This window comes from Cherax quadricarinatus, chromosome 78 (genome assembly GCF_038502225.1).
Source record: "Cherax quadricarinatus isolate ZL_2023a chromosome 78, ASM3850222v1, whole genome shotgun sequence".
In the NCBI taxonomy this organism is placed as follows: domain Eukaryota; kingdom Metazoa; phylum Arthropoda; class Malacostraca; order Decapoda; family Parastacidae; genus Cherax; species Cherax quadricarinatus.
In genome coordinates, this window is record NC_091369.1 from 10,532,991 (window position 1) to 10,560,780 (window position 27,790).

Genomic DNA, 27,790 nt, shown 5'->3' on the forward strand with positions numbered 1-27,790 from the left:
TGTGTGTGTAAAAATATCACACATGATTGAAAGCATTCACAAGTAAATATAATCTCAATTACCCGCCCGTCAATCACTGACGTCACGAACTATTTAAAAAACATCAATTTAACATTTGCTATTCATCGTGTAATTAATATTACACCATAAATTATATAATAATTACAAATTACATAAAATACATTAATAATAATGCAGTAGAGGTATGAGGCTACTGCATAAATATCGGAATTAATGTATTTCATACAACAATGTTATACACAGTGTATATACAAGGGGTGGATAGGGAAGCCAGCGGAAGGCCTCAGTCAGATGACCACAAGGAAACGCACGCATGAAAAAGAATACAAATGAGTGAGAAAGCACATGAACAGATAACACAAATGAACAAAGCAAACATGAATAAAAAATGTGCACGAACATAATGCTCACGTATAAACACACACATGAAGCTGTGTCAGGAAACACTTGTCCTGTTTCCTGATAAACCTTACCTAACCTACCTTAATATTGAGAGGTGTATGTCTCACTGAGAGTTTACTGTAGTCTAAATGTATTCTAGGTGTAACAGTGTTCTTGACTGGAGGTGAACAGGTTATATGCAACCTTAATGAATCTCGTGTAGTCGATAGCTTTTACTTCCCATTAACCTAACTGACCGGTTTATTTACAGTGTATATACACCGAGATATATATATATATATATATATATATATATATATATATATATATATATATATATATATATATATATATATATATATATATATATATATATATACGTATATATACACATGCTTAACAATTCGCAAACAGGCGAAATTATTTACAAACATTATCTCTCAGTCCACAGCAGGACTGGAACCTACACACTCTACATCAATGTACATAGTACCTTCTCCACTCGGCCAGATCCCAGAGAGAGAGAGAGAGAGAGAGAGAGAGAGAGAGAGAGAGAGAGAGAGAGAGATACACCAAGGTGTGCGCGTCTACTGAAATATGTATATTCCTCAGTTTGTATACAGTGAATTTATTTTAATCCTTATTTCAAGGATTAAAGTTGTCTTCTTTGGTGATGTGAAGGTAAAATGTGATCTTATTGACCCTCGTGTAGTTGACAGGTTTTATGCTAAACTCACCCCACTAAGTGTGCCCAGCCACCACTACCATCACCCCCCTACACACACACACCATCCCTGCCCAGCAGTACGGACCAAACAGGTCCAGGTCTCACCTTGTGATACAGGTCCAATACTCCATACAATGACAGCCAAACTCGTTCTCCTGCTCGTTTTGCGCCCTCACCATCACCATCACCACCACCATCACCGCCACCATCACCGCCATGCCACCTCCAGCACACACGATCCTGTGGGACAAAACAGAAGAGGAATAGAGTGAAATGTTCCGGAGAAATCGTGTAGAGAGCTGTACTATGTTAACTAAAATGTTGAAGAAAAAGGCAACATATTACCATGAAACAAGACTGTGAACTGTACGACAACACTACAGATGAGACGTATTGTAGTCACTGTGTGAGACAATTATCCCAATACTGCGTAGCCCCTAGTCCCCTGTCTCTCAATGATCAGTGACAATTATCCCAATATTGCACAGTTCCCAGTCCCCTGTATCTCAATGATCAGTGACAATTATCCCAATATTGCACAGTTCCCAGTCCCCTGTATCTCAATGATCAGGGACAATTATCCCAATACTGCATAGCCCCCAGTCCCCTGTACCTCAATGATCAGTGACAATTATCCCAATACTGCATAGCCCCCAGTCCCCTGTACCTCAATGATCAGTGACAATTATCCCAATATTGCACAGCCCCCAGTCCCCTGTACTTCAATGATCAGTGACAATTATCCCAGTATTGCATAGCCCCCAGTCCCCTGTACCTCAATGATCAGTGATAATTATCCGAATATTGCACAGCCCCCAGTCCCCTGTACTTCAATGATCAGTGACAATTATCCCAGTATTGCATAGCCCCCAGTCCCCTGTACCTCAATGATCAGTGACAATTATCCCAGTATTGCATAGCCCCCAGTCCCCTGTACCTCAATGATCAGTGACAATTATCCCAGTATTGCATAGCCCCCAGTCCCCTGTACCTCAATGATCAGTGACAATTATCCCAGTATTGCATAGCCCCCATTATTATTATTATTATAATCAAAAAGAAGCGCTAAGCCACAAGGACTATACAGCGCTGCAGGGCAGGAAGGAAGCGAGGGCATCAGGTGGCAAAAGGGAGATGGATGAGCAACAGGTTACGGATAACAGCGGGGCAGTGGATGGTAAAAGGGTAAAGGGCAGCAAGAGACTGAACCAGAAAGGGCTGAGGGGAGTGCGAAAAGTATCATCAGAGTTTGTGGAGTAAATCAGTCGTTGTCAAGAAGTCAATGAGAGAGTCAGGATTAAAGGAGGGTCCATCAGCAAGAAGGGAAGGTAAAGAGAGAGTAGGAGAACGAAGACGACGTTGGAGGTAAATTCTGCGTGCTCGTTGATAGAGAGGGCAGTCTAACAGAATGTGGCTAATCGATACTGGAACTTGACACTGCTCACAGAGAGGAACAGGGTGCCTCTCCATGAGATACCCATGAGTAAGACGAGTGTGGCCAATGCGAAGGCGGGAGAGAGTGGTCTCCCAACCTCGGCACTGATGACAAGAAGACGGCCAGTAACCTATGCTCGGTTTAATAGAATGAAGTTTGTTACCGAGCAGAGTTGACCAACGTTGTTGCCAACGGGTGCGAAGGTGGGTAGCTATTGCAGCAAAATAGTCCAGAAATGGAACACCTCGATAGGAAATTGGTAGGTCATATACTGCTGACCGCGCAGCAGTGTCTGCCTGTTCATTGCCCTGTACGTCGACATGACCAGGGACCCAACAAAAAACAATATCTTTATGTTTGGTAGAGATACGGCGTAGCCAAAGTTGGATACGGAGAACTAGGGGATGAGATGTATCAAATTTTCGTATAGCCTGTAGAGCACTAAGGGAGTCTGAGACTACTACAAATGATGACACAGGCATAGATGCGATACGAATAAGTGCTGCAAGAATGGCATACAGTTCAGCAGTAAAAATGCTAGCTGAAGATAGTAAATGCCCTCGTACGACGCTGTCCGGAAACACTGCTGCGAATCCGACGCCGTCTGAAGACTTAGAGCCATCTGTGTACACAGCGGTGGCATGAGAATGAGAGTGGAAGTGATCAAGAAAAAGAGAGCGGGAAGCCACCGTAGGCAGTTGAGCTTTCGAGCAAGGGAGTGAGAAAGAACAGACCCGAACAGCTGGAACTTCCCAGGGGGGTAGGGAAAAGTGAGATGCTACATGAACATATAAAGGTGGTAACTGAAGGGAAGACAAGAGTGAAAGTAGGCGAAGAGAAAAGGGACGGAGCAAACAGGGGCGGCGAACGAATAAAGAATGTCTACTAATATCGGTGACCATTCTATAAATGGAAGGATTGTGTAGATCGTGAGAGCGTACATAGTAACGAAGGCAATGGGCATCACGGCGATCAGACTAGGATGGAACATTTGCTTCTGTATAGAGGCTCTCAACAGGGGAAGAGCGAAAAGCACCAAGGCACAAACGTAAGCCTTGGTGATGGATAGAGTTAAGGCTAGAGAGAGTAGCAGGAGAGGCCGCGGAATAAATCTGGTCACCATAATCGAGTTTCGATAAAACGAGGGCTGAATGTAGGCGAAGCAGAGTTCGACGATCAGCTCCCCAGGAAAGATGAGCAAGGGTTTTAAGAAGGTTTAGCCGGCTGTGACAAGTTGCCTTCAGAGAGGTAATGTGAGGTTTCCAGGTTAACCGACGGTCAAAGAGAAGGCCTAGAAACCTGACTGTATCACGTTCGGGGATAGGGGAGCCATAGAGATACAAAGGATGATCGGAGATAACAGAGCGTCTAGTGAAAGTAATTTGGTGAGTTTTGGTACTTGAAAATTTAAACCCATGTGTGGTGGCCCAAGTGGAAACACGGTCGACCGCATGCTGGAGAGAAACTGCAATAAGGTGACAGTCAGCGCCTGCACAAGCAATAGCGAAGTCATCAACATAGAGTGATGACCAAATATTGGGTGGAAGAACAGAGGCCAAATCATTTATAGCAAGGAGAAAAAGTGTTGTGCTTAGAACACATCCCTGAGGGACACCTTCAGCTTGGACGAAGTCCGGGGAAAGAACATTATTGACTCGAACACGGAAATGTCTGTCAGTTAAAAAGTTCTTAAGGAAGGATGGTAGATTGCCTCGGAGGCCTAAGGAATGGGCCTGGGCCAAAATATTATACCTCCAAGTTGTGTCATATGCCTTCTCAAGGTCAAAAAATATGGCAATAACTGAGTGATTATTCGCAAAGGCATTACGAACATACGTATCCAAGCGTAGTAAGGGGTCTATGGTAGAACGACCCTTACGAAAGCCATATTGACTAGCGGAGAGACTGTTGTGAGTCTCTAAATACCACATTAAACGTCGATTTACGAGGCGTTCCATCACTTTGCAAACTGCACTTGTAAGAGCGATGGGGCGATAGTGGGAGGCATCATGTCCTGTAGTACCCGGTTTGCGGAAAGGGAGAACAATGGCAGATTTCCACAGCTGGGGAAGAACTCCTTGTGCCCAAATAAGATTGAAGAGGTGTAAGAGGACTACAAGGGCTGACCGATGTAAATGTTGTAACATACGAATATGAATGTCATCAGGCCCAGCTGCCGATGATCGGCAAGCTGAGAGCGTTGCCTCCAGTTCTTGAAGTGTAAAAGGCACATTATACTGTTCTTCTCCGAGAGAAGAAAAGTCCAAGGGTACTAACTCTCTGGCAGACTTTGAGGAAAGAAACGAGGGGCATAGATGGAGCCCTCGGGAAATACGGACCAGATGTGTGCCAAGTTCAATGGCAACGTCGAGAGGGTTTGCTATATCAACACCAGTGACCCGTAGAACAGGAGCCGGGTCAGGAGAGTATTTACCACTCAATTTCCTCACTTTTTTCCAGACTGCACTCATAGAAGAAGCAGAGGTGATGGTGGAAACATAGTCTCGCCAACAAGTGCGTTTAGCTTCACGGATGACACGGCGAGCGATCGCACGCTTCTGCTTAAAATCAACAAGTCTCTCAGCGGTTCTATTGTACCGGTACCTGCCCCATGCAGCACGTTTCAAACGTACTGCACGAGCACAAGCAGGAGACCACCAAGGCACGCACTTCTGAGAATGCCTGCCTGAGGTTTGGGGTATAGAATGAGAAGCTGCGGTATAAACTGATGTCGAGAAGATGTGTAGGAGCTCATCAATGGAGGATGAAGAAGGAACCTCACTAAAAGCAGTGAGGTGTGAGTAAAGATCCCAATTTGCCCGATCAAATTGCCAGCGAGGGCTACGGGAAGGTGGTGAATAGGAAGGAGAAGTAAGAATGATCGGAAAATGATCGCTGTCATGTAAGTCTGGTAGAACAGACCAGGTGAAGTCTAGTGCAGTGGAGGAAGAGCAGACTGATAGATCGATGCAAGAGAGAGTATGAGTACGAGGATCAAAATGGGTGGGAGTACCCGTATTTAAAACATGGAGGGGGTGAGAGGCAAGAAAAGCCTCCAACTGAATGCCACGTGAGTCACAATGAGACCCCCCCCAGAGGAAATGGTGGGCATTAAAATCACCAAGTAACAGAAGTGGTGGTGGTAAGGATGAAACAAGAAAGGCAAAGTCTGGGATAGAAAATGCTCGAGAAGGAGAGAGATATAAAGAACATATTGTAAACCACTTATTCAAGTGGATACGGGCTGCAGTGTAATGCAGCGAGGTATGGACAAATAGTTGACAGTACGGAATATCATTGCGTAGAAGAAGGGCACTTTCATTAAAGGTCCCATCTGAGAAAGGATCCGAAGAATACAATAAATTATAGCCTGAGATAGGTTGGAAAACAGCCGAGTGTAATTTTGGTTCTTGTAAGCAAGCACCAACAGGGGAAAACCTGGAAAGCAACATCTGAAGCTCACCCCGATTACCCCTGAGGCCGCGGATATTCCACTGTAAATAGGCCATGATTGGCGATGAAGGAAATATCAGGAATCTGTAGGTAAAGGCACCTACGGACTAGAGGGGTTAGAAAAGTCAACGTGTGGTGGCATTGGAAGATGTTCAAGTAGCGAAGGAACGGAGCGTTGCGAAGAATGGGGTTGTGAAGATGGAGGAGAGGGAAGAGAAGGAACAGGAAGTGAATCAGTGTCCATTGAAGGTTTAGTCTCTGCAATATATTCTGAAATGGCTTCAAGTGTTTCTGAATTCAAAGATGTATGGGAAACCATATTGGAGATAGGAGGAGGAGGGTGAGTAAAGATTGGGACAGTAATGGACTGTACCAAAGTAGAGGGGGAGGGAAAAGTGTAAGGGACTGGAGATGAAGTGTGGGGGGGGACAGAAGAGGTAGAAACCTGGGAGGTGACAGAAGAGGGAGAAACTTGGGAGGGGACGGGGGTGGAAGGCATAGTACGAGGAGGAGGGTGAATCTCCACACTTGTAATAGAGCCAGAGAGAGGGGAAGAACTAGGTACAGAGACTGGAAAGGTAACGTGTGGAGGTGGAAGAAGGGAAGGAAGGGGCAAAGAAGATTTGAGCAATGTGGATTTTTTGGACTTCTGAGTAGAGGGGCGATTGGTATTAGGTGTCGTACGAGGTCTTGTCGATACTGGGGCTTGTGAGGAAGGACGCGAAGATGTGAGAACAGACTGAGTTGTAGTCGGGACGTCAGAGCCAAGGACAGCAAAAGGATTAGATGCCGTAATGGCTATGGGAGGGGTAACAACAGAGGAGGCTGCAGAAGATGGGACCCCAGAAGTGGGGGGATGTTTGGAAACACGAGAATAAGAAACACGGGGTAGTCTCCCTTGGAGGCGGAGATGAGTAACTGCCATAGCATAAGGGAGACCTTCTGCCTCTTTGAGGCAACGGATTTCACGTTCATTTAAGTAGACCTGGCAACGGCGGGAGTACGAAGGGTGAGCTTCATTACAATTAAGGCAAGATGGAGGTTGACTGCAAGATGTATTAGAATGGTTGTCGGCACCACAGACTGGGCATTCGGCCATAGATCTGCAATATTTCGCTGGGTGACCAAAACGCCAGCAATTTCTACATTGTTGCGGTGTAGGTATCACCTTTCGAACTTGTAACCGATGTCCCGCGACATATACAGAGGACGGGAGTTCTCGGCTGTCAAAAGTTAAACGAGCCACATTGCAAGGGTAACGTCTCCGCCCCCGGGCAGGAAGGACATAAGTGTCTACTTTGAGGATTGGGAGATCCTGGAGTTCCAGCTGTTCAAAAATGTCATTGCCACATGACTGGAAATTCTGTTGGACTATGGTATGGGGCAGAATGACAGTACCACTACAAGAATTGAGAGAAAGATGTTTTTCAATAGTGATAGGAGTAGTATCGATATTCGAAAGGAGAGAAAGATCATGAGCTTGGGTAGCATTCTGGACAGTGACGATGCGCGTACCGCTCTTGAGAGCGTGAAATGAAATATCTCTGCCAACATGACGCAGGAGCGCTTTGGCAATACTATGGTCAGAAAGGTAGGCAGAAGAAGAAGTTGGTCTTAAAGTAAAGAATTTAGTCCATTGTGTGGTCCGAAACTGAGCGTGGAGAGGGAGTGCTTGACGTGTCGGTCGTTTCCGAGTAGAATGGGAAGGTAACGACGGAGCATCATCAGGAGATTGACGTTGGCGTTTAGGAGTAGGACCGGAGTTGGTCCGGCATGAAATGGGTGGGCGATTCGAAAATTGCCGTACCGTAGAGGGAGAAGCCGGAAGCATAGTCAAAGGAGAGCGGAGTTCAGACAAATCGAAGGAGTCAGTCAAAGCCCCGGTACCTGAAGCGGGTGAGGAAACAGCACCAGCAAGAGGTACAGGGGCATCAGGAGTGTCCGAAGAGTGGTCTAAACACAAGGCAGGGTCAGAATGGGGTGCGGTATCAAGAAGGGGCCCGGGGGTAGTGGTTTCATGGACTAGGGCTGCCATGGTTAGGTTACTCCTTTGCTTTTTGTTTTTAAGAAAAAAAAAGAAAGAAGAAAAGAAAATAAAAACAAAAAAAAGAATAAAAAAAGGGGGGAGCGGGGAGGAATAGTTCCCAGGAGGAATGAAAGGGCCGGAAATCTCCCTCCGCGCCCAAGAGGACTCGACACCGCTAGTAGCGCAGATGCAGCATGGAACCCGTGCCATACCCTACCCTTCATGCCAGTAAACCAGCAATCCGGGATAGCAACCTCACATCTGCCGAGCTACCTCGGTGGACAAAAGAGAGGGCGGCCGGATATCCGCCACAAAGCATACCTCCTTCAGCCACCACCCCCGGAATCCGAAAGGTGGCTTCCAGAGATACACCCGTCGCCCAAAAGACACCCAAAGCTACTCCGGGATACCGGAGAGGGATCGGGACATCCCTAGGCAATCCAGATTCCACGGCAAACTACGCCACCGCCAAGAAACCTCAACGGAATGGGATCGACCCCGGTGTCCTTTCCCCTACCTAGGAACTAGCGTGCCTGTGGGAGAAATCACGAAGGCTAAAAAGAGGAAGGGCAAAAGGGAGGGGTGAGGAGGAGGAGGAGGAATGGAAAAAGGGGAGGATGGGGAGGATGGGATAGGGGAGGGGAGAATGGGGGGTAATTAGGTTCGGTCTGAGGAAGAAGACCGACAGGGCTAATTCCTCAGACCAAGAGCCTCTTCACCACGCCAAGGAGCCCCCCTTGAAGAGGTGCATAGCCCCCAGTCCCCTGTACCTCAATGATCAGTGACAATTATCCCAGTATTGCATAGCCCCCAGTACCTCAATGATAAGAGACAATTATCCTAGTATTGCATAACCACAGTCCCCTGTACCTCAATAAAGGCGATAAAAATACTACAGAGCGCTTATAAGTAAGTAAGTTTATTCAGGTATACACAAATACAGTTACATATATTATCATACATAGCAGCAGCAACAGTTACTATTACTTGAGAATTACCATCTCTCAAGATAGTCTATCACATACACAGAAAAAATTAATTTATGAAAATATATTCATAATGTCCCGTGTGTGTTGTAGGACATCATAAAAGATTATAATACCCAAGTAATAGAAATTACAGTTCTGCTGCAACGAAATCTTTGAAGCTCAAGATATATACACTGAAAGGTGTAGTTCTCTCAGAATATATATGCTGAGAGTTTACCTTAATCCTTATTTTAAGTATTAAAGTGTTCTTGTTTGGTGGTGTAAAGGTTACATGTAGCCTTAATGACTCTCGTGTAGTAGACAGACTTTGAATTCCATTAACCTAACGTATGAAGCTGTAAAAGAGGATCACTTTATAATAAGTACATGAATATTAAATATACAAAAAAAATCACCCATTCGCTTATTTACTAATTTTTCACTTGCTGCTATCAATGTAGAAATTCAAAATATATGTGACTATCGTGAATATTATTATTATTATAATCAAAAAGAAGCGCTAAGCCACAAGGACTATACAGCGCTAGTCGGAGAGAAATATAACTACTATCGTGAATAAATCAATATAATACAACACTGTTTTCAGCCTGCATAGCAGATACCCCAACAGAAATAAGTCAATATAAGGTTATTACATTCTCCAAGGTGATATCTACATAATGCACTTTTTATATGCCCATAACATGTTTGCTCTTACGACCACTATGGAAGTATTATCATATGTTATGTACGCAAGCCTCAGTAAAAATTTACTTCAATCGTCTTTAACAACATAGACGAGTTTACCTTAGTGCTACTTGAAATTTTCACTTTGCAACACGTTTTCTATTTTGCTTCCATCGTAAACTAAAATATTGTGACACTTTGTAAGTAAATAAGCAAGTTTTTATATAGGTACCGGCACACAATAATACAGTTACATAGATTATCATACACAGCAGCATATGTGTATATTACCTAGGATCACACATAAAAAGTCAGAGTGACTTATTTCCATTTGGGTCCTTGTGATATGTATTATTTAACAATGTGAAAATTAGTTATAATGAAAGGAGATATACTAAGGCTGAGGTAAAATCAGTTATTTACATTGACATTAAAGATAGGATCAGTTCACATTATTATTATTATAATCAAGGGGGAAGCGCTAAACCCGCAGGATTATACAGCGCCTGTGGGGGGGATGGAAGGTATTCAGGGTTAATTCAGGGAACTGGAGAACAGATCCAGTTCCCTAGATCAAGAGCCCCTCACCAGCATCAAGGAACCTTCCTTGAGGGGACGGATCAGTTCACAGTACATGTATCTTAGATATACAAGACATCATTCTCAACCTTTTCTGTAACCATATTCATAAGGTACCTTTTGGTTCTCTTGAACTGGTTCATGCTATGACTGGCTTTGACAAGTGCAGGCAGTCTGTTCCACTCCTTTATTGCTGTACAATAAAATGTGCTTGAAGCCTGACCACTGACTGTGGGTAATACAAAGTTATGTTCCCTTTTATTGTAACTGCTTTTACAAAGTTAATTATAATTATTATAATTATAATCATGGGGAGCGCTAAACCCGTAGGATTATACAGCGCATGTGGGGGGATGGAAGGTATTCAGGTTCAATTCAGGGAACCGGAGCACAGATCCAATTCCCTAGATCAAGAGCCCCTCACCTACTTCAAGGAACCTCCCTTGAGGGGTTACAAAGTTAAGATACTTGTTTTTAACTTTTAAATGTAAATAATTATTATTATAATAATGGGAAAGCGCTAAACCCGTAGGATTATACAGCACTTGTGAGAGGGAGGATGGAAGGTATTCAGGCTTAATTCAGGGAACTGGAGCACAGATCCAATTCCCTAGATCAAGAGCCCCTCACCAGCATCAAGAAGCCCCCTTGATTATTATTATTATTATCAAGGGGAAGCGCTAAACCCGGAGGATTATACAGCGCCTGGGGAAGGGGGGGGTGTGGAAGGCATTCAGGCTTAATTCGGGGAACTGGAGCACAGATCCAATTTCCTAAATCAAGAGCCCCTCACCAACATCAAGGAACCTTCCTTGAGGGGAAAGCCCCCTTGAGGGGAATATAAATAATAATTATCACAAGGACCCCAATTGTCTGACTTTTATTGGTTATCCCAGGTTCTCTTCACATATACTGCTATGTATGAGAATCTATGTATTTGTGTATACCTGAATAAACTTACTTCCCATAATTGCTTTGGTTCTCATTATTATTATAATCAAAAAGAAGCGCTAAGCCACAAGGGCCATACAGCGCTTTGGTTCTCAGCCTTGACAAACTTGGCAGCAAGACATTCTGGACACTGTGAGCAGTTTTATAAACGTGATTTAACTTTGGTTGTTTTAGTATTCAACATTCAGCATATCCAGTTGTCGTAATTCATCCTGGTCTACATGTTATCTTGGACCCTAGGCCTACATGCTCTCTTGGACCCAGGTCCAGGATGAATCTGTTTTGCTATGGGTGACTTACTTACAGTCTATCTTTCAGTTTTTTTTCTTTTTTGTAAAAGCAGAGTACCATGAACATTGTATAAGTGTCTACCTCCTGCGAGCCTCAGTAGGTAGACACTGTGATTGTCTATAAAGGGACTTTAGTCTGGCATTCACTTTCTTTACTACACTGTTCTCTATTAATTCTCTTGACATACTTGGGTCAAAGGGGATTCCCAGATATTTTACTAAGGAAACTGAAGTGATGGGTTCCCCATTACACTGGAGATTAAAAGTATTTACTCTTTTCAGGTTATTTTTCGTGCTGAAGAGTATGACTTCCGTTTTCCCGAGGTATAACGATAATTTGTCTACTATTATTATTATTATAATCAAAAAGAAGCGCTAAGCCACAAGGGCTATACAGCAGTTTGTCTACTAACCATTTGCTGCAGGACTCCAGTTCTAGTGATAGTGGTACCTTTATAATAATCAAGAAGAATGATTTGCTATTTAACAGACAAAACAGGATATATCAGCAGTGTACTGCTACTTTATTCTATGAGTCACATATTGGGAACACAAGCAAACTATATTTCCCTGTTATATTCCTTCTCTCCTTCTCTCTCTCTCTCTCTCTCTCTCACACACACGCAGGATGGGGTGCATGTAATGTACTGAAATGAGTCAACATGAGCTGGGAGACTAAGTTTATTTAGGTACAGGTACATATAAGTACAATTATCATACACAGTTTAACGTGGAAATTATCTGGGATAACCCAAAAAAAATCAAGGTTACTTATTTCTACTGGGGTCCTTGCAATATATTATTATTTAGGTAAGATGAAGATATCGTCAAGTATTCCAGTAAGAGTTCATCAGCTATGGCAGCTTTCAAGGCTTCAGACGAGCTTATACGAATTATCGGGTAGCTCGATCGCTAGCGCACTTTGAGGTCCGTGATTCGATCCCCGGTACGGATGCAAACATCTGGACGTGTTTTCTTAAGACACCTGCTGTCCATGTTCACCTAGCAGTAAATAGGTACCTGAGTGTGGGTCGGATCCTGGGGACAAAATTAGAAGAATTTACCATAAATCCTCCGCTTAACAAAAGACTTTCTATATAGTAAGCCACTGATGTCAGCTACGTCCGTATACGTTGTACATGTACGTGTAGAAATAAAGATTAGTATTATTATTTACTTCTGGATGAGAAGAGTTGCCCCTGACCTCCCTTTCTCCCCCCTCCTCCCAAGGCATGAAGTGAATCCAGGTTCTTGACTAGGAGTCGAACACTGACCCGTCACCTACACTTCGTAGTTTTGTGTAGTAATCCCCAGCAGCAAAACTTTATTTCTATAAAGTGGAGTACAGTATATAACACAATTAGCGTGACATATATAGCTACTTATAGAAAGTCCCTTGTTATGCAAAGCACTTAGACTGACTGGTTGGTTAATGGTGGGTTTAAAACCTATGATCAAGGTCGTTAACGAGGCACACATCCCGTTCACTACGTCAAGAAAACTCTAAGCCTTAAAATAGGCATTAAAATAAATTCTCAGTATAATATATATATATATATATATATATATATATATATATATATATATATATATATATATATATATATATATATATATATATATATATATTTGTTTTCAGTATATAAGCAGTGGTATGGTGACTGTCTCGCCATACATTACACAGGCTGAACCAGCCTGGCTGATCAGGACCTGAACCACGAGATGCCTAGTCGAGGACCGGGCCGCGGGGGCGCTGACCCCCGGAACGACCTCCAGGATGGGTAGACAGGAGTGAAACTTTCTCTCAATTGTTTTATAATTTAAAATGAAAAGCAACACATGATTATACACTTAATGCGACTCTTCAGTATTCGATACCTCGTGTCTCTAAATTAATTATTGTATTCGCGAGAAGCGCTAAAGCTGTTTTAAAATCAGTCGGTATCTTCTCTCATCTCTTTCTTCTTCATATGGTAGGCTTCTCTTCGTCTCTTCCATCATTTCCATCCTGATATATATTTTTTCATTCCCAGCCTCGTGGGTGGAAATGAATGGGCGAAGCAATTTCCCTTCATCATTAGTTCACGTGTGAAGCATCATCCTCCCTCCCGTCTTGCTAATAATCTTTACCATATATGTATATATAAAATTTCATCTAAATATTTTTGTTCAAGAGGACATCAAGTTTTTCTACAGGCAGAGTAAAAATGAACCAGGTAACTTAGGAGGCTGAGTTGGTGTTGAGTATTATCAGTACTGTTCAGAGTTACCACACTGACAATACTGCCTTCCTGCATGACGTCCATTACCAATGACGAATACGATTTTTTTTTTTCATTTTCCAACAGTTCGTACACAGATACCTCTTACCCAACACTTTAATGTTAGCAGCAGGTACTGGAGTGTCTTACACAGTATATAACATTCCAGCAGGTACTGGAGTGTCTTACACAGTATGTAACATTCCAGCAGGTACTGGAGTGTCTTACACAGCATATAACATTCCAGCAGGTACTGGAGTGTCTTACACAGTATGTAACATTCCAGCAGGTACTGGAGTGTCTTACACAGTATATATTATTATTATTATAATCAAAAAGAAGCGCTAAGCCACAAGGACTATACAGCGCTGCAGGGCAGGAAGGAAGCGAGGGCATCAGGTGGCAAAAGGGAGATGGATGAGCAACAGGTTACGGATAACAGCGGGGCAGTGGATGGTGAAAGGGTAAAGGGCAGCAAGAGACTGAACCAGAAAGGGCTGAGGGGAGTGCGAAAAGTATCATCAGAGTTTGTGGAGTAAATCAGTCGTTGTCAAGAAGTCAATGAGAGAGTCAGGATTAAAGGAGGGTCCATCAGCAAGAAGGGAAGGTAAAGAGAGAGTAGGAGAACGAAGACGACGTTGGAGGTAAATTCTGCGTGCTCGTTGATAGAGAGGGCAGTCTAACAGAATGTGGCTAATCGATACTGGAACTTGACACTGCTCACAGAGAGGAACAGGGTGCCTCTCCATGAGATACCCATGAGTAAGACGAGTGTGGCCAATGCGAAGGCGGGAGAGAGTGGTCTCCCAACCTCGGCACTGATGACAAGAAGACGGCCAGTAACCTATGCTCGGTTTAATAGAATGAAGTTTGTTACCGAGCAGAGTTGACCAACGTTGTTGCCAACGGGTGCGAAGGTGGGTAGCTATTGCAGCAAAATAGTCCAGAAATGGAACACCTCGATAGGAAATTGGTAGGTCATATACTGCTGACCGCGCAGCAGTGTCTGCCTGTTCATTGCCCTGTACGTCGACATGACCAGGGACCCAACAAAAAACAATATCTTTATGTTTGGTAGAGATACGGCGTAGCCAAAGTTGGATACGGAGAACTAGGGGATGAGATGTATCAAATTTTCGTATAGCCTGTAGAGCACTAAGGGAGTCTGAGACTACTACAAATGATGACACAGGCATAGATGCGATACGAATAAGTGCTGCAAGAATGGCATACAGTTCAGCAGTAAAAATGCTAGCTGAAGATAGTAAATGCCCTCGTACGACGCTGTCCGGAAACACTGCTGCGAATCCGACGCCGTCTGAAGACTTAGAGCCATCTGTGTACACAGCGGTGGCATGAGAATGAGAGTGGAAGTGATCAAGAAAAAGAGAGCGGGAAGCCACCGTAGGCAGTTGAGCTTTCGAGCAAGGGAGTGAGAAAGAACAGACCCGAACAGCTGGAACTTCCCAGGGGGGTAGGGAAAAGTGAGATGCTACATGAACATATAAAGGTGGTAACTGAAGGGAAGACAAGAGTGAAAGTAGGCGAAGAGAAAAGGGACGGAGCAAACAGGGGCGGCGAACGAATAAAGAATGTCTACTAATATCGGTGACCATTCTATAAATGGAAGGATTGTGTAGATCGTGAGAGCGTACATAGTAACGAAGGCAATGGGCATCACGGCGATCAGACAAGGATGGAACATTTGCTTCTGTATAGAGGCTCTCAACAGGGGAAGAGCGAAAAGCACCAAGGCACAAACGTAAGCATTGGTGATGGATAGAGTTAAGGCTAGAGAGAGTAGCAGGAGAGGCCGCGGAATAAATCTGGTCACCATAATCGAGTTTCGATAAAACGAGGGCTGAATGTAGGCGAAGCAGAGTTCGACGATCAGCTCCCCAGGAAAGATGAGCAAGGGTTTTAAGAAGGTTTAGCCGGCTGTGACAAGTTGCCTTCAGAGAGGTAATGTGAGGTTTCCAGGTTAACCGACGGTCAAAGAGAAGGCCTAGAAACCTGACTGTATCACGTTCGGGGATACGGGAGCCATAGAGATACAAAGGATGATCGGAGATAACAGAGCGTCTAGTGAAAGTAATTTGGTGAGTTTTGGTACTTGAAAATTTAAACCCATGTGTGGTGGCCCAAGTGGAAACACGGTCGACCGCATGCTGGAGAGAAACTGCAATAAGGTGACAGTCAGCGCCTGCACAAGCAATAGCGAAGTCATCAACATAGAGTGATGACCAAATATTGGGTGGAAGAACAGAGGCCAAATCATTTATAGCAAGGAGAAAAAGTGTTGTGCTTAGAACACATCCCTGAGGGACACCTTCAGCTTGGACGAAGTCCGGGGAAAGAACATTATTGACTCGAACACGGAAATGTCTGTCAGTTAAAAAGTTCTTAAGGAAGGATGGTAGATTGCCTCGGAGGCCTAAGGAATGGGCCTGGGCCAAAATATTATACCTCCAAGTTGTGTCATATGCCTTCTCAAGGTCAAAAAATATGGCAATAACTGAGTGATTATTCGCAAAGGCATTACGAACATACGTATCCAAGCGTAGTAAGGGGTCTATGGTAGAACGACCCTTACGAAAGCCATATTGACTAGCGGAGAGACTGTTGTGAGTCTCTAAATACCACATTAAACGTCGATTTACGAGGCGTTCCATCACTTTGCAAACTGCACTTGTAAGAGCGATGGGGCGATAGTGGGAGGCATCATGTCCTGTAGTACCCGGTTTGCGGAAAGGGAGAACAATGGCAGATTTCCACAGCTGGGGAAGAACTCCTTGTGCCCAAATAAGATTGAAGAGGTGTAAGAGGACTACAAGGGCTGACCGATGTAAATGTTGTAACATACGAATATGAATGTCATCAGGCCCAGCTGCCGATGATCGGCAAGCTGAGAGCGTTGCCTCCAGTTCTTGAAGTGTAAAAGGCACATTATACTGTTCTTCTCCGAGAGAAGAAAAGTCCAAGGGTACTAACTCTCTGGCAGACTTTGAGGAAAGAAACGAGGGGCATAGATGGAGCCCTCGGGAAATACGGACCAGATGTGTGCCAAGTTCAATGGCAACGTCGAGAGGGTTTGCTATATCAACACCAGTGACCCGTAGAACAGGAGCCGGGTCAGGAGAGTATTTACCACTCAATTTCCTCACTTTTTTCCAGACTGCACTCATAGAAGAAGCAGAGGTGATGGTGGAAACATAGTCTCGCCAACAAGTGCGTTTAGCTTCACGGATGACACGGCGAGCGATCGCACGCTTCTGCTTAAAATCAACAAGTCTCTCAGCGGTTCTATTGTACCGGTACCTGCCCCATGCAGCACGTTTCAAACGTACTGCACGAGCACAAGCAGGAGACCACCAAGGCACGCACTTCTGAGAATGCCTGCCTGAGGTTTGGGGTATAGAATGAGAAGCTGCGGTATAAACTGATGTCGAGAAGATGTGTAGGAGCTCATCAATGGAGGATGAAGAAGGAACCTCACTAAAAGCAGTGAGGTGTGAGTAAAGATCCCAATTTGCCCGATCAAATTGCCAGCGAGGGCTACGGGAAGGTGGTGAATAGGAAGGAGAAGTAAGAATGATCGGAAAATGATCGCTGTCATGTAAGTCTGGTAGAACAGACCAGGTGAAGTCTAGTGCAGTGGAGGAAGAGCAGACTGATAGATCGATGCAAGAGAGAGTATGAGTACGAGGATCAAAATGGGTGGGAGTACCCGTATTTAAAACATGGAGGGGGTGAGAGGCAAGAAAAGCCTCCAACTGAATGCCACGTGAGTCACAATGAGACCCCCCCCAGAGGAAATGGTGGGCATTAAAATCACCAAGTAACAGAAGTGGTGGTGGTAAGGATGAAACAAGAAAGGCAAAGTCTGGGATAGAAAATGCTCGAGAAGGAGAGAGATATAAAGAACATATTGTAAACCACTTATTCAAGTGGATACGGGCTGCAGTGTAATGCAGCGAGGTATGGACAAATAGTTGACAGTACGGAATATCATTGCGTAGAAGAAGGGCACTTTCATTAAAGGTCCCATCTGAGAAAGGATCCGAAGAATACAATAAATTATAGCCTGAGATAGGTTGGAAAACAGCCGAGTGTAATTTTGGTTCTTGTAAGCAAGCACCAACAGGGGAAAACCTGGAAAGCAACATCTGAAGCTCACCCCGATTACCCCTGAGGCCGCGGATATTCCACTGTAAATAGGCCATGATTGGCGATGAAGAAAATATCAGGAATCTGTAGGTAAAGGCACCTACGGACTAGAGGGGTTAGAAAAGTCAACGTGTGGTGGCATTGGAAGATGTTCAAGTAGCGAAGGAACGGAGCGTTGCGAAGAATGGGGTTGTGAAGATGGAGGAGAGGGAAGAGAAGGAACAGGAAGTGAATCAGTGTCCATTGAAGGTTTAGTCTCTGCAATATATTCTGAAATGGCTTCAAGTGTTTCTGAATTCAAAGATGTATGGGAAACCATATTGGAGATAGGAGGAGGAGGGTGAGTAAAGATTGGGACAGTAATGGACTGTACCAAAGTAGAGGGGGAGGGAAAAGTGTAAGGGACTGGAGATGAAGTGTGGGGGGGGACAGAAGAGGTAGAAACCTGGGAGGTGACAGAAGAGGGAGAAACTTGGGAGGGGACGGGGGTGGAAGGCATAGTACGAGGAGGAGGGTGAATCTCCACACTTGTAATAGAGCCAGAGAGAGGGGAAGAACTAGGTACAGAGACTGGAAAGGTAACGTGTGGAGGTGGAAGAAGGGAAGGAAGGGGCAAAGAAGATTTGAGCAATGTGGATTTTTTGGACTTCTGAGTAGAGGGGCGATTGGTATTAGGTGTCGTACGAGGTCTTGTCGATACTGGGGCTTGTGAGGAAGGACGCGAAGATGCGAGAACAGACTGAGTTGTAGTCGGGACGTCAGAGCCAAGGACAGCAAAAGGATTAGATGCCGTAATGGCTATGGGAGGGGTAACAACAGAGGAGGCTGCAGAAGATGGGACCCCAGAAGTGGGGGGATGTTTGGAAACACGAGAATAAGAAACACGGGGTAGTCTCCCTTGGAGGCGGAGATGAGTAACTGCCATAGCATAAGGGAGACCTTCTGCCTCTTTGAGGCAACGGATTTCACGTTCATTTAAGTAGACCTGGCAACGGCGGGAGTACGAAGGGTGAGCTTCATTACAATTAAGGCAAGATGGAGGTTGACTGCAAGATGTATTAGAATGGTTGTCGGCACCACAGACTGGGCATTCGGCCATAGATCTGCAATATTTCGCTGGGTGACCAAAACGCCAGCAATTTCTACATTGTTGCGGTGTAGGTATCACCTTTCGAACTTGTAACCGATGTCCCGCGACATATACAGAGGACGGGAGTTCTCGGCTGTCAAAAGTTAAACGAGCCACATTGCAAGGGTAACGTCTCCGCCCCCGGGCAGGAAGGACATAAGTGTCTACTTTGAGGATTGGGAGATCCTGGAGTTCCAGCTGTTCAAAAATGTCATTGCCACATGACTGGAAATTCTGTTGGACTATGGTATGGGGCAGAATGACAGTACCACTACAAGAATTGAGAGAAAGATGTTTTTCAATAGTGATAGGAGTAGTATCGATATTCGAAAGGAGAGAAAGATCATGAGCTTGGGTAGCATTCTGGACAGTGACGATGCGCGTACCGCTCTTGAGAGCGTGAAATGAAATATCTCTGCCAACATGACGCAGGAGCGCTTTGGCAATACTATGGTCAGAAAGGTAGGCAGAAGAAGAAGTTGGTCTTAAAGTAAAGAATTTAGTCCATTGTGTGGTCCGAAATTGAGCGTGGAGAGGGAGTGCTTGACGTGTCGGTCGTTTCCGAGTAGAATGGGAAGGTAACGACGGAGCATCATCAGGAGATTGACGTTGGCGTTTAGGAGTAGGACCGGAGTTGGTCCGGCATGAAATGGGTGGGCGATTCGAAAATTGCCGTACCGTAGAGGGAGAAGCCGGAAGCATAGTCAAAGGAGAGCGGAGTTCAGACAAATCGAAGGAGTCAGTCGAAGCCCCGGTACCTGAAGCGGGTGAGGAAACAGCACCAGCAAGAGGTACAGGGGCATCAGGAGTGTCCGAAGAGTGGTCTAAACACAAGGCAGGGTCAGAATGGGGTGCGGTATCAAGAAGGGGCCCGGGGGTAGTGGTTTCATGGACTAGGGCTGCCATGGTTAGGTTACTCCTTTGCTTTTTGTTTTTAAGAAAAAAAAAGAAAGAAGAAAAGAAAATAAAAACAAAAAAAAGAATAAAAAAAAGGGGGGAGCGGGGAGGAATAGTTCCCAGGAGGAATGAAAGGGCCGGAAATCTCCCTCCGCGCCCAAGAGGACTCGACACCGCTAGTAGCGCAGATGCAGCATGGAACCCGTGCCATACCCTACCCTTCATGCCAGTAAACCAGCAATCCGGGATAGCAACCTCACATCTGCCGAGCTACCTCGGTGGACAAAAGAGAGGGCGGCCGGATATCCGCCACAAAGCATACCTCCTTCAGCCACCACCCCCGGAATCCGAAAGGTGGCTTCCAGAGATACACCCGTCGCCCAAAAGACACCCAAAGCTACTCCGGGATACCGGAGAGGGATCGGGACATCCCTAGGCAATCCAGATTCCACGGCAAACTACGCCACCGCCAAGAAACCTCAACGGAATGGGATCGACCCCGGTGTCCTTTCCCCTACCTAGGAACTAGCGCGCCTGTGGGAGAAATCACGAAGGCTAAAAAGAGGAAGGGCAAAAGGGAGGGGTGAGGAGGAGGAGGAGGAATGGAAAAAGGGGAGGATGGGGAGGATGGGATAGGGGAGGGGAGAATGGGGGGTAATTAGGTTCGGTCTGAGGAAGAAGACCGACAGGGCTAATTCCTCAGACCAAGAGCCTCTTCACCACGCCAAGGAGCCCCCCTTGAAGAGGACACAGTATATAACATTCCAGCAGATACTGGAGTGTCTTACACAGTATATAACATTCCAGCAGATACTGGAGTGTCTTACACAGTATACAACATTCCAGCAGATACTGGAGTGTCTTACACAGTATAAAACATTCCAGCAGGTACTGGAGTGTCTTACACAGTATACAACATTCCAGCAGATACTGGAGTGTCTTACACAGTATATAACATTCCAGCAGATACTGGAGTGTCTTACACAGTATATAACATTCCAGCAGATACTGGAGTGTCTTACACAGTATATAACATTCCAGCAGGTACTGGAGTGTCTTACACAGTATATAACATTCCATAAGTATGTTTTTCTTAGTACTAGATGAGAGAGAGAGAGAGAGAGAGAGAGAGAGAGAGAGAGAGAGAGAGAGAGAGAGAGAGAGAGAGAGAGAGAGAGAGAGAGCTAGTTCTACCATGCAGCCTAGTGGAAGTACATAATACAATTTAACAGAAGGTAGGAATTATTATTAAAGATTCGCCCGTATTTTCCCGGCCCGGGCCTTTTCGAAGTGGTGGCCCGGCCTTGAAGGTAGGAAGAAATATCTTAACCAGGCAGCAGCAGCAGCAGCAGCAGCAGCAGCAGCAGCAGCAGCAGCAGCAGCAGCAGCAGCAGCAGCAGCAGCAGACATCTCAGTGGAAATTAAGTTTTTGTTCCACACTTTGAGATGAAAACATCAAAGGAATTATAATAAAAATAACGTAAGAGAGGATGATAATCACTCGAGAAAGAGAGTGGCCCCCAAAAAAATGATTAAGGAAAGCGGAAATTTTGGTACCTAACTAGTTTTCAGGGGGAGGTGACCCCCAGGATTTTAACACTGGGTACCTGGAGTCTACCTGGAAGGAGATGAGGGGGTCAACGCCCCCGCGGCCCGGTCCATGACGTTTATGTGTTGTCTTTATAACTGAAGTTAGAAAAGAGGTTTATTGCTGATTTACAATAAAATTTGGTTAAGTTTGAAGCCTATTAACCGCATCACTCACGTGTTTTTAAGAACAATACAAATTAATATGTTATAAAATAAAAAATATTATTACTATTATTTTAAATAAGCAAAATATATCTCAACAAGCGTAGAAAATATTAATGAGGCGTGAATGAGCACATAGGCTCCCTCCCTCCCTCTGCCAGGCTCCCTCCCTCCCTCTGCTAGGCTCCCTCCCTCCCTCTGCCAGGCTCCCTCCCTCCCTCTGCTAGGCTCCCTCCCTCCCTCTGCTAGGCTCCCTCCCTCCTGCCAGGCTCCCTACCTCCCTCTGCTAGGCTCCCTTCCTCTGCTAGGCTCCCTCCCTCTGCTAGGCTCCCTCCCTCCCTCTGCTAGACTCCCTCCCTCCCTCTGCTATTCTCCCTCCCTCCCTCTGCTAGTCTCCGTCCCTCCCTCTGCTAGGCTCCCTCCCTCTGCTAGACTCCCTCTGCTAGGCTCCGTCCCTCCCTCTGCTGGGCTCCGTCCCTCCCTCTGCTAGGCTCCGTCCCTCCCTCTGCTAGGCTCCGTCCCTCCCTCTGCTAGGCTCCCTCCCTCCTGCTAGGCTCCGTCCCTCCCTCCTGCTAGGCTCCCTCCTTCTGCTAGGCTCCCTCCCTCCCTCTGCTAGGCTCCCTCCCTCCCTCTTCTAGGCTCTCTCCCTCCCTCTGGTAGGTTCCCCTCCCTCTGCTAGACTCCCTCCCTCACTCTTGCTAGGCTACCTCCCTCCTGCTAGGCTCCCCCCTCCTGCTAGGCTCCCTCTCACACTTCTGCTAGGCTCCCTTCCCTCCCTCTGCTAGGCTCCCCCCTCCTGCTAGGCTCCCTCCCTCCTTCTGCTAGGCTCCCTTCCTCTGCTAGACTCCCACCCTCACTGCTAGGCTCCCTTCCTCTGCTAGGCTCCCTCCCTCCTGCTAGGCTCCCTTCCTCTGCTAGACTCCCTCCCTCTGCTAGGCTCCCTCCCTCCTGCTAGGCTCCCTCCCTCTGCTAGGCTCCCTCCCTCTGCTAGACTCTGCTATTCTCCCTCCCTCCCTCGGCTAGTCTCCGTCCCTCCCTCTGCTAGACTCCCTCTGCTAGGCTCCGTCCCTCCCTCTGCTAGGTTCCGTCCCTCCCTCTGCTAGGCTCCCTCCCTCTGCTAGGCTCCGTCCCTCCCTCTGCTGGGCTCCGTCCCTCCCTCTGCTAGGCTCCCTCCCCCCTGCTAGGCTCCCTCCCTCTGCTAGGCTCCCTCCCTCTGCTAGACTCTCTCCCTCTCTCTGCTAGGCTCCGTCCCTCCCTCTGGTAGGTTCCCTCCCTCTGCTAGACTCCCTCCCTCACTCTGCTAGGCTCCTTCCCTCCCTTTTCTAGGCTCCCTCTCACACTCTGCAAGGCTCCCTCCCTCACTCTGCTAGGATCCCTCCCTCTGCTAGGCTCCCTCCCTCCCTCTGCTAGACTCCCTCACTCTGCTAGGCTCCGTCCCTCCCTCTGCTAGGCTCCCTCCTTCACTCTGCTAGGCTCCCTTCCTCTGCTAGGCTCCCTCCCTCTGCTAGGTTCCCTTCCTCTGCTAGGCTCCCTCCCTCTGCCAGGCTCCCTCCTGCTAGGCTCCCTCCCTCTGCTAGGCTCCCTCCCTCCCTCTGCTAGATTCATTCCCTCCCTCTGCTAGATTCATTCCCTCCCTCTGCTAGACCCCTCCATCCATCTATTAAACTCCCTCCCTCTGCTAGGCTCCCTCCCTCCCTCTGCTAGATTCATTCCCTCCCTCTGCTAGACCCCTCCATCCATCTACTAGGCTCCCTCCCTCCCTCTGCTAGATTCCTTCCCCCCCTCTGCTAGACCCCTCCATCCATCTACTAGACTCCCTCCCTCTGCTAGGCTCCCTCCCTCCCTCTGCTAGATTCCTTCCCCCCCTCTGCTAGACCCCTCCATCCATCTACTAGACTCCCTCCCTCCCTCTCTCTCTGCAGTTGGTGTCCCCACAGCCTTGATACACCCATCATACACACTCCTACGTCACTCAAAAACCCACATTTCAGCATGAGAATGACATTAATATCAGTGATAATGGGCTCGTCCTTCCTCGGGTCTTGCTGAATGTACCACCTTCCCGGACGACCCTTGATTACTTTAATCACCGTCTCCACTAAACCATGAGTAGACGAGACAGGACCTGCTTCTGGCATGGTCAGGTGCTACGGTGGGAAGGTAAATACAGGGTATTTCACTCGTAGAAGACCCCGAGTTAGTAGTCCTGTAGTTGCAACTGTCTTATTGGTACATTACATCTATAGTAAACGATAACTCGGGGCCTCCTACGAGTGGAACACCCTGTATTAGTTACCTTACCACACTGCGTGGTAAGGTAATTAATACAGGAGCTTTGTCAAGCCGTTACAAACAAAACAGGGACACAAAGAGACATATATATGTACAGAGTGAGGTACAAAACATAAAATAATCATTGTAGGTAGTAGTAGAAGTTCTGGTGGTAGTAGTAGTAGTCTTTGTGGTAGTAGTAGTAGTCTTTGTGGTAGTAGTAGTAGTCCTTGTGGTGGTAATAGTAGTCCTTGTGGTGGTAATAGTTGTAGCAATGTGATGGAGGGGTTTATTGCTTTAAGGAGAATTCTTGCCAATATTCATAGATGATGAAGCTGCCTTTATTATGTGTTAGTAATAGTGATTAATGATGCTTCAAAGCATTTACGTCTACAGACATTGGGTTCTTTGATCTCTAGGCGGGCGTCGCTAAATTTCATTAGGTGGTTGGCGGAATTCCGGGGTTGTACGCAGGCATTGTTCAAATTATCGTTCCTACATGTATTAAAGTGTTCACCGAGACGTGTTTCAAGTTTTCTTGCTGTTTCACCTACGTATATTCTGTCACAACCTCCACAAGGGGGATATAGACTCCTGCGCTGATTGGATCAATCTTTTTCAATTTCATCCTAGTCAGATCTTTTATGGAAGCACTAGTTGCGATGGCTAAGATGGTACTGATAGGACCCCAATCAGTGCTGTCTTAGCTAACTTGTATATGGAGCACATGGAAGCTGAACGCTTCGTCAACATCGTCCCCACTAGCGTCACTCGGTTACGTTATGTGGACGACGTCCTCATGACAACCCCCAAACGTTTTAATGTGTGGAATGTTCAGGGAAGGCTCAACGCAGAAGAACTGGCTACCCAGTTTACACTTGAAGAAGAGTCCGGTGACAAGTTACCTTTTCTATACGAGGAATGTACATACACCAAACCTTCATTGATCTACATTTTCCTTCCTCTTTCATCAAAGACTGCAATAAAAGAGCCCTTCATATCAATTGTCCAAGCACTAACACCACTTCTAACAAAATCATAATCCTTCCTTACAGCCAGGTTGCAATGTTTCTAACGTGCTCGCACAAGCTAACACTAGAGTCGCCGTCGCAACTAGTACTTCCATAAAAGATCTGACACTGATCCAATTAACGCAGGGGCTTATATTATCCTCTGTGGAGGTTGTGACAAAATATACGTAGGTGAAACAGCAAGAAACCTTGAAACACGTCTCAGTGAACACATTAATACATGGTAGGAAAGACACATAGGCAACTTAATTCCGAAACGTTTCGCCTACACAGTAGGCTTCTTCAATCGAATACAGAAAGTAGGCAGGATTACATCGTCTTCACATCTCTACTGTTCCTGCCTACTTTCTGTATTCGATTGAAGAAGCCTACTGTGTAGGCGAAACGTTTCGGAATAAAGTTGCCTAACTGTTGCCTATGTGTCTTACCTACCAACCTGTCGGTATTGTATACCATTTTGATGTTCACATTAATACATGTTGGAACGACAACCTGGTTTACAAGGCTTGTAAGCCAAGCTGTCAGCTTATAAGGAATTTGTGGCCGAGTGGTAGAGAGCGTCACTCGAGAACCTTGCCAGTTTCCCTGTAGTGGGATCGAGCCCTGCTGACTGCGAGCTTTCTCTATATATACCCACCTGCTGATTATATATATATATATATATATATATATATATATATATATATATATATATATATATATGTGTGTGTGTGTGTGTGTGTGTGTGTGTGTGTGTGTGTGTGTGTGTGTAAAGCACACCAAGGGATGGGTCTTCTGTTATATAATTTAAAACTTACGACACAACCAATGTTTTTCATTCTGATTCGATTTCTCCTGACCAATTAAGAAAGGTCTTTGATGTTCCATCCGAGTTTTCATCAATTTCCCCCACAGTGAGCGCGACGGGACTTTGAAGATAAAATTGTCTTCCCTGAGACATCCTCGACTGCCTGCCGAGTTGACTCTTAAATATTCAGTATACTTATTGACAATCCTTAGCTTCGTGAAACAAAATTTTATTAATACGTACTTCATTTTGTTGCACATTACTGATTGTGTCATGCTAAATTACACTCTATTTGGCGTAAGACACACACTCACATAGTCATACCCTCCTGACCAAGAGTTAAGGGTGTAACGAGTAGGGGCCCCCTCGTTATGCTACCACCTTGGTTCAACCAGCCAATCACAAGGAAATCCGCCATTATATAATCATGGGGAGCGCTAAACCCGTAGGATTATACAGTGCCTGTGGGGGGAGATGGAAGGCATTCAGGCTTAATTCAGGGAACTGGAGCGCAGATCCAATTCCCTAGAACGAGAGCCCCTCACCAGCGTCAAGGAACCTCCCTTGAGGGAAGGAAGCCCGCCAAAGTTGTGTAGCGATGTGATACACTCGTGAATCAACAGTGGCAGACTTACCTCCAAGTCTGGTCGTAGACACTTCTCGCTGTGTCTCTTGCTTGCAATTTGCCTTTCTGTAAACATCCACTGTAAATATTATACATATAATTGCTTGCTGTTTGGTGAAGGAAATATATAAGCATTTACTTTCTGGTTTTTTGATGGTTCCTGGTTTCTACCATGGTTATGGTGCTACAACCAGGAGTGCAGGCCACTAGACTACACCTGTGTACGTAATACTGATGCTATACCTAGAAATCCTTATTGAATATTGATAATGTACTCATGCGAGTACAAGGGAGGACCTCGAAGTGCATGGAAGTACACGGTAACACATGCAACAACATGGATGTATATGGGAATGTATGTGACCTCAAGGGTGCAAATGAACGTATACATAAACCACTCACTAGCCATGGTTTCAAACCCCAACCGTTCTGTGGTTTGTTTCAAATTGTGTTATTTCTCTTTGGCGAGTCATGATAACACATATATAATATTACATGGTATTACACAGGAGTACATGGGAATATATAAGCATATATGAGGATACATGGTAGTACACGGGAATACATGGTAGTATACAGGGGTGCATGGTAGTATACAGGGGTGCATGGTAGTACACGGGGATACATGGTAGTATACAGGGGTGCATGGTAGTATACAGGGGTGCATGGTAGTATACAGGGGTGCATGGTAGTACATGGGGATACATGGTAGCACACAGGGATACATGGCAGTACACAGGGGTGTTAGGTAAGACACATATGCAACAGTTAGGTATCTATTTCGTAACGTTTCGCCTACACAGTAGGCTTCTTCAGTCGAGTACAGAAAAGTTGATAGAAGCAGAAGATACTTGAAGACGATGTAATCAGTCCATCATCCTTGAAGTTTTGAGGTGGTCAGTCCCTCAGTCTGGAGAAGAGTGTTGTTCCACAGTCTGAAACAATATGGAGTTGAACTGACAGGATGATGGACTGATTACATCGTCTTCAAGTATCTTCTGCTTCTATCAACTTTTCTGTACTCGACTGAAGAAGCCTACTGTGTAGGCGAAACGTTTCGAAATAAAGATACCTAACTGTTGCATATGTGTCTTACCTAACAACCTGTCGGTATTTTATACCATTTTAAAGTACACAGGGATACATGGCAGTACACGGGGATACATGGTAGTACAAGGGATACATGGTAGTACACGGGGATACATGGTAGTAAGTGGAGATGCATGGTAGTACACAGGGATACATGGTAGTAAACGGGGATAAGTGGTAGTACAAGGGGACACATGATGGTACACGGGGATACATGGTAGTAAACGGGGATACACTGTAGTACACGGGATACATGGTAGTGC

The 27,790-nt window shown here is 45.6% G+C and overlaps 1 protein-coding gene across 1 annotated transcript in view; it reads right to left on the reverse strand.

Annotated features, from left to right (window-relative positions):
• The window catches only part of LOC128701625 (chymotrypsin-like protease CTRL-1), a 194,937-nt gene that overhangs the window by 20,624 nt on the left and 146,523 nt on the right, over positions 1-27,790 (reverse strand). The window contains exon 2 of the mRNA XM_070101720.1: positions 1,235-1,369. Coding sequence (XP_069957821.1) covers positions 1,235-1,369 — 135 coding nt within the window. The remainder of the gene's footprint in view (positions 1-1,234; positions 1,370-27,790) is intronic.